Source organism: Podarcis tiliguerta (genome assembly GCF_965153285.1).
Source record: "Podarcis tiliguerta genome assembly, chromosome: 18".
NCBI lineage: Eukaryota > Metazoa > Chordata > Lepidosauria > Squamata > Lacertidae > Podarcis > Podarcis tiliguerta.
The window spans coordinates 3,399,445-3,406,887 of NC_139551.1; the positions used below are offsets into that span (position 1 = coordinate 3,399,445).

General features: G+C 51.7%; 1 protein-coding gene across 1 annotated transcript; it reads right to left on the bottom strand.

Moving 5' to 3' along the window:
- Positions 1–4,726: 4,726 nt before the first annotated feature.
- Positions 4,727–5,940, bottom strand: LOC310668515 (prohibitin 1-like). Its single transcript, XM_083421895.1, has one exon. It carries the CDS (start codon positions 5,641–5,643, stop codon positions 4,813–4,815), a length of 831 nt encoding a protein of 276 aa, XP_083278021.1. The 5' UTR covers positions 5,644–5,940; the 3' UTR covers positions 4,727–4,812.
- Between the last annotated feature and the right edge of the window lie 1,503 nt (positions 5,941–7,443).

Genomic DNA, 7,443 nt, shown 5'->3' on the forward strand with positions numbered 1-7,443 from the left:
CACTGCAGGCTCTGCGGTGAGTGCCGCCTGGCATTTTGTCACCCCCTCAGTGGTGACACCCGGGGCGGTCTGACCCACCGCCCCCCCTTTCTCCGCCCCTGTGAAGGATGCTGAACTAGATAGGCCTCCTTTGGCCCAACACAGCTGCTGGGATCTTCTATGGAACCTCCAGCTCCAGAGACAGTCTATCTGAACTTCTAGGTTCTTTGGGGTATTATGTTCTTAAACAGATCCATAATCTGATGTGGGTATAGAGAAGACTCCCTGGAAAAGACCCTGATGTTGGGAAAGATGGAGGGCACAAGGAGAAGGGGGCGACAGTGGATGAGATGCTTGGATAGTGTTCTCGAAGCTACCAGCATGAGTTTGACCAAACTGTGGGAGGCAGTGGAAGACAGGAGTGCCTGGCATGCTCTGGTCCAGGGGGTCACAAAGAGTCGGACACGACTAGACAACAACAGCATAAGGTCTGCATCCTATATTTTGGGGCAGGGTCCAGCCATGCCGTCGGGTGACTTCAGACACCGGTCTTTAAAGCTTGCGTACTTCTTAACCCAGCACTGCTCTGGCCCTTGGCGCTTTGGGGCCTGCGGCGCATCTGTTAATCCAGCCCAGCCCACCTGTTCCCCAGTGCTCAGGAGACCAGGCAGAGAAGCTGGCTCTGAGCGCCGTATCCGCCGCAGCATGTAAAAGACGGTGTTAGAATTCTCCGCCAGCCCAAGGACATTCTTCCGCCTCTGGGATCATCCATTTGCAGGCTCCCAGAAGGCAGACGATGTCCTTGCACCGGTGAGGAATTCTAACATGGTCTTTCTCTTGTACCTACAAGGTAGGAAATTAGCGCTCCAGCAGGGGCAAGCGAATGAGGTCGCGCCTCGCCATGGGTTCCTCCGACGGCGTTCGGGATATTGAATATGCGAAATGCGTGCTAATGGGATTTTAATAACACGCTCCATTTCTTCCGGCTGGTTAGCGAGCGAGGAGACGGCCCTCTCCTTCCACTCCTCCGTCTGGATTCGACCCTTCCAACCCGTTGCGCCAGGGGCTCTGAGACTCTTCGATCTGGGGGGGCGATACTCGGCTCCCCGAATTGTCAGACTTGGCCCCTGGCAAAGGGCAACACAACAAAATTCCCTTTTTCTGCGGTGCTGGGAACTTGAATCCGGCTCCCTCGACACACGGTTCTCCCCAGATCTGGCTCGCAGATGACAACGCTTTGGCTCCCAGCCACCGGTGTTCAGCGAGCTGTGAAAAGGGAGGGGAGTGGAAGACTGATTATCTCATGGAATCGTAGATTGGTAGAGTTGGACAGGGACCAAAGTGCCATCTAGTCCAGCCCCCTGCAAAGCAGGAACATCATGTGGGGGTTCAAGGACAGAGGAAAAAGGAAGAATGAATGACTCAGCCAACAATAAATAAAACAATAAATACGATAGACAAAGAATAGAAATAAAATGTCAATTATATAAAATACATTTTAGAGTTTTGAATCGGTAGTCAAATAGTGGACCTTATTCTGATTGTCCCAGCTAAAAACCTTGCCACCTTTGCTGTCACCTGCTCATCTTGATCTGCCAAGAGAAATTACCGTATTTTTTGCTCTATAAGACTCACTTTTCCCCTCCTAAAAAGTAAGGGGAAATGTGTGTGCGTCTTATGGAGCGAATGCAGGCTGCGCAGCTATCCCAGAAGCCAGAACAGCAAGAGGGATTGCTGCTTTCGCTGTGCAGCAATCCCTCTTATTCTGGCTTCTGAGATTCCGAATATTTTTTTCTTGTTTTCGTCCTCCAAAAACTAGGTGCGTCTTGTGGTCTGGTGCGTCTTATAGAGCGAAAAATATGGTACATGGTGGTAGTGGCTGGGCGTCGTGACATTGAATGAATGAATGAATGAATTTTTATTTGCATCAGCCATCAGCCATAGCAAAAGAACAACGATATGATATACAAAGAATAGAAAGAAAAAGTCAATTATCTAAAATACATTTTGGGGTTTTGAATGGTCAAATAGTGGATCTTATTCTGATTGCGCCAGTGAAAAACCTTGCCGCCTTTGCTATCGCCTGCTCATCTTGATCTGCCAAGAGAAAGGACACGGTGGCAGTGGTTGGGCGACCTGGAATGGACAACAAAAAAGGGGTGATAATCTCATTCCTCAAGTCTTTATAAAGAGTGCAAGCCAGAAAGGCATGCGCCGATTTGGGACTGCCATCTCCACAGGGACATAAGCGTTTTTCGTGTGGAGTATTTTGGAATCACCCCTCAGGTGCAGCCGAGGGCAATACATTCAATCTTGCGAGAGTAAAAGCGCGTCTATATTTTGGAATTGCTAGGTTATGCAGAGTCGAGATGGGAAGGTGGAAAACAGTCATACCATGGGCAAAATTTCCTTATTGTGGCCAAGTTGTTATGACGCTCAGATTGTTTCACTTTACCCGTAAAAGAAAGATTGCTGTCGTTTGGAGCCAGGTTGCTGCTCACTGACTCGTCTGCGGCACAACTGGCGTGTGGTGGCGTGGACCTGAGAGCCACGCTGAGGTTGGCACCTGGAACCCGCCGCCCTCTGCTTGGCTGCCTCTGGTTCTCTGGCTCTGGACTGCAGTCTGCCTGCCGAGGTTGGACACTGAGTCCCCACTGGAAATAAGTTGTTGTTTAGTTGTTTAGTCGTGTCCGACTCTTCGTGACCCCGTGGACCAGAGCACGCCAGGCACTCCTGTCTTCCACTGCCTCCCGCAGTTTGGTCAGGCTCATGTTTGTAGCTTCGAGAACACTGTCCCACCATCTTGTCCTCTGTCGTCCCCTTCTCCTTGCGCCCTCCATCTTTCCCAGCATCAGGGTCTTTCCCAGGGAGTCTTCTCTTCTCATGAGGTGGCCCAAGTCTTGGAGCCTCAGCTTCAGGATCTGTCCTTCCAGTGAGCACTCAGGGCTGATTTCCTTCAGAATGGAGAGGTTTGATCTTCTTGCAGTCCATGTTCCCTTAATTCAGAACAATGAGGACTGGAATCTTTATTTTTAGAGGAAGCACCATTGCTCAGTGAGAGAGCAGGTCCCATGTTCACTCCCCCTAGCATCTCTAGGTAGGGCTGGGAATGACCCCCCCACACACTGCTGCTGCCGGTCAGTGTGGACAATTCTGAGCTGGGTGGATCAATGGTCTTGACTTGCTAAAAGGTAGCTTCCTATGTCCCTATAAGCCTTTCCCCTGCAGGAAAAGGCTGGGTCTCAGGCAAGTTAACTTCGGGCCTGGGCAACTCAGACCATCTCAGAAGAACCATGCCTTCCAAAAATGCCACAGAGGAACCAGAGAGGGCAGTGGTAGGATGGGGGAAAGGGAGCCAATTCCATGTTTGCAGACCTGCTTGGCAGTGTCCTCTGTTTAAACATATTTATTTATTTGCTGTGGATAAAACACTGAGCTCGGCGGATGCTGGAGATGAAACAGTGATAAATAATCATTATCCTTAGACAGCCATCTCTCTCTCTCTCTCTCTCTCTCTCTCTTTCTCTTTCTCTTTCTCTCTCTCTCTTTCTCTCCCTCCCACCCCCTCCTCTTCCCTCCAGCTCAGAGAAACTGGATGCAAATCCAGCCGTCCCACCAGCCCCCTCCCGAAATCTCAGGAACATAACAGGGACACCAGAAGGACATGAGACAGAGTCAATGTATTCCGTTTTCCAGGGGAAAAAGAGATATGAAACGAAAACCAAGCAAGGCTCTCTGTTTGAAAGGAGTCGTCGGCAGTCAGGAGACATCAAGGAAGCCTGGAATTGTCTCAGATATGAGAAAAAATAATATTCTAATAGAGATACTTTCTGAGAATCCTGGTTGGGTTATTTTCTGTGCCTTGTTTTTAACGCGGGGGACTTGGGTTCGCCGTTTCCTTTCGGATAAGATCTTCTGCCCTCCGCCCTCGCCAGCCCAGTCATCATGGCCACAAAGATGCATTTATTTCTCTGCAGCCCACTCAACCATGGAGCTTTCTAAGCTCCATCTAATAAGACCCCATGTCCTTCTCAAAGTAGAACCCCCATTAAAATTACCAGGACTACGTAGTCACATCCACTGCAGTTGTACCTCAGAAGTTGAAAGTTCCAAAAGCAAAGCGTTCCAAAACCAAGGCGCGCTTTCCCATAGAAAGCAATGCAAAACGGATTAATCTGTTCCAGACTTTTAAAAACAACCTCTGAAACAGCAATTTAACCCGATTTTTGATCTCTAACAAGACCATCGGTGCATAAAGTGAAAGCAATAATCAATGTGCTGTACTATAAAATAAATAAGACAGTATTGTAGATGATAAAAATTCAAATTAAATATTTTTCTTACCTGCACTGATGATAGTCTTTGTTTGGATGGGGGACTTTTATCCATTTCCGCAGTCACACAATCAGTCAAATTAGTAGCTGAACTGGGTTCCACACAGTCACAAAAACAAATGAACCGAAAAAGCCTCAAAAACGCAAATAAATAGCAAAAACAAAAGCGCCAAGCTTAATCCGTTCCGGAAGTCCGTTTGAAATGTTCAAAAACCAAGGCGCAGCTTCTGCTTGGTGCAGGGCCCCCGGAAACAATAGCCGACAGCCGCATCGGACGTTCGGCTTCCGAAAAATGTTCACAAACCAGAACACTCACGTCCGGGTTTGCGGCATTCGGGAGCCAATCCGTTCGGGAACCAAGCTACCACTGTATAATTTTTATATATATAAATAAGCAATGAAAACAAACAGAGGGATTTCCAATGCATTTTAATCAGGACATCTTGAATTTTCAATCCCCCTAAAAATGGGGAAAGCTTTAAAATTGCGGCTAAATCTATTAGGATGTGGATGCCAGCTTCACTTGCTGGGCTGGCTGGACCAACGTGGGCAGATAGGTGACGTTGCGGGACGGCGCAAGGTGGAAAGCAATGTCCTCAGCTGCCTCGATCTTGCGCAGTTCGATGAGTCCGTCGCCCGCCGAAGCCAGCGAGCTGGCGATGAGCTGAGCGGCCTTTGCGTCACCTTCGGCGGAGAGAACCGCCGCGGCTTTCAGCTGCCCAGCCTTCTCCACTATGAACCTGGCCCTTTCTGCTTCCTGCTGGGCCACTTGCTTCATTTCGACGGCCTCCACAAACTCCTTCCCGAATGTAAGGTGCGTCAAGGAAACGTCGTCCAGGACGAGACCAAAGGGGGCTGCTCTTTCCACCAGTTCTTCGCTGACCTGCCGGGAGACCAGCTCCCATTGGGCGATGAGCTCGCCGGCGTCGAAACGAGCCACCACCGACTTCAGGGTCTCGGTCGTGATGGAGGGCAGCACCCTCTCGTCGTAGTCCTCGCCCACCCTGGTGTAGATCCAGGGAAGCTGCGCCGCCACCGGCCTGAACAAGATCCTCAGGGTGATGTCCACGTTCTGTAGATCTTTGCTGCCGGTGACGACCGGGATGTTGCGCGGGCGAGAGCGGCAGTCGAAGATGACCGGTTTCTGCACCCAGGGGACGAGGAAGTGGCTCCCTTCTCCCACCACAACATCCCGGACGCCCCGGAACCGGTCAAAGATGACGGCCTTGTGGCCCGCATCCACGGTGTAAACAACAGAGTTGACTATGCCACCGGCAAGCGCCAGACCCAGGCCTAGTCTGCTCATGGTTTCAAAGATCTTGGTGGCCATTGGGCTCTTCACGACTCGTGGCGACCCGAACTCCACGTGAGCGCTCAGCCAAGTCCCCCGGTTGTTCTGTGTTCATGTAAAATCTTTGCCCTCTCACCTACGGGCCGATGGAATCGGAAGCCCTTCCGATTGCAGTGGCAAAGGAGCGAAGGAAAGTGGTGCACACCCAAAGCCATGTGCCCCAAATCTCGAACCCCCATGTCAGGGTCTCTTTTGGGGGCTCTCAGGGGTTGACAGCCTTGCGACACCACTGGGGCCTGCCTTGTGATGTCACCGCCCCACGACATCGCCGAGCCCTGCTTTGTGATGCCGCAACTGGAAAAAGGACAGGAAATGGCGCTGATTGGAAGAGGGGCAGCACAGCCAACCCCAAACTTTTGCAGGCACAGACAGTAGTGGAAGAGGGAATCCTGTGTGACCGCTCTGACAGCGTCGAGAGCACCAACCATCATGGATGTGCAATAATTTTAAAAAGGGTATCTGGGAGGGATCGTATGTTCTTCCACAACTGTCAGAGGTGGTCTGCTTTTAAACCACTGAGCCTCTTGGGCTTGGCGATTGGAAGGTTGGCAGTTCGAATCCCCGCGACGGGGTGAGCTCCCGTTTTTCTGTCCCAGCTCCTGCCAACCTAGCAGTTCAAAAGCACACCAGTGCAAGTAGATAAATAGGCACCACTGCGACGGGAAGGTAAACGGCGTTTTCGTGTGCTCTGGTTTCCGTCACAGTGTCCCGTTGCACCAGAAGCGGTTTAGTCATGTTGGCCACATGACCCGGAAAGCTCCTTGTGGACAAACACTGGCACCCTTGGCCTGAATGCGAGCTGAGCGCTGCAACCCCATAGTTGCCTTTGACTGGACTTAACCATCCAGGGATCCGTTCCCTTTTTACCTTTTACATCTGAGTAACAGTTGTTGGGGTCACACATGGGCAGTGTGGCTCAGGTTCTGCTTGAGGCATCTGGTTGGCTGTTTTGCTGGTCCTGAGGATTAACCATGAGGTGAGGTCCAAATCCAAGGGTGCAGTAGGGAGACAGTCCCTCAAAGCTGAAGCTGGGTCCAAGGCAGGGAGCCGGGTGAGGTCAGGAGCTCCAACACAGAAGCAGGCCAGGGTGCAGGCAGGAACAGGCTACCAACAACGTTGCTCCCGCAACTTGGGACTGGGGCTGGCCGGCTTTTATCTGCCCCGAGGCATAGGGCGGCACTGGTCCACAGGTGACTTGCCTCCTCCTGCGGGAACTTAGTTCCCTCCGCCTCTCTGCCCTGAGCCTCTGCAGCTCAGGAGAGGCTGGAGGGTTCCCGGACCCAGAGGCAACCTCCTCTTCCCCTGACGGGGCTGAGAGTGGAGCACCTGCAGGCAATGGGTCCTCCATCACCTCAGGAACCAGAGCAGACTCACCTGCGGACCCAGCACAGGTGAGGACCCTTCAGGCTCAAGCCCCAGCCCCGGCTCAGCTGGTTCTGGAGGCGGGGACTCCTGTGCAGGCTGGGATTCCTCAGGTTCAGCCTCCGAGTCCGAATCCCAGGCCATCACAGCCGCTGTGAGGAGAGGCTGCTGGACCAGAAAGACCATTGGCTTAATCCATCACACTCTTCTTAGGTTCTTGTGGAACCTCCAAGTTCAGAGACACTCTATCTAGATTCTTAGGTTCTTTGGGGCATTTGGCCACTGTGAGAAGAGGATGCTAGGCTCGATGGGTCCCTTTTGGTCGGTTTCCGCTTCAGGGCTTTTTCGACGTTCCGGCGTTATTTCAACTAAACCTGTCCTCTCGTCCAGCCAGTTCCGCTTTGGGCTTTGTCGAGA

Excerpts from the sequence above, each read along its gene's own strand:
- LOC310668515 (XM_083421895.1), bottom strand. The coding sequence starts at position 5,643 with ATGGCCACCAAGATCTTTGAAACCATGAGCAGACTAGGCCTGGGTCTG.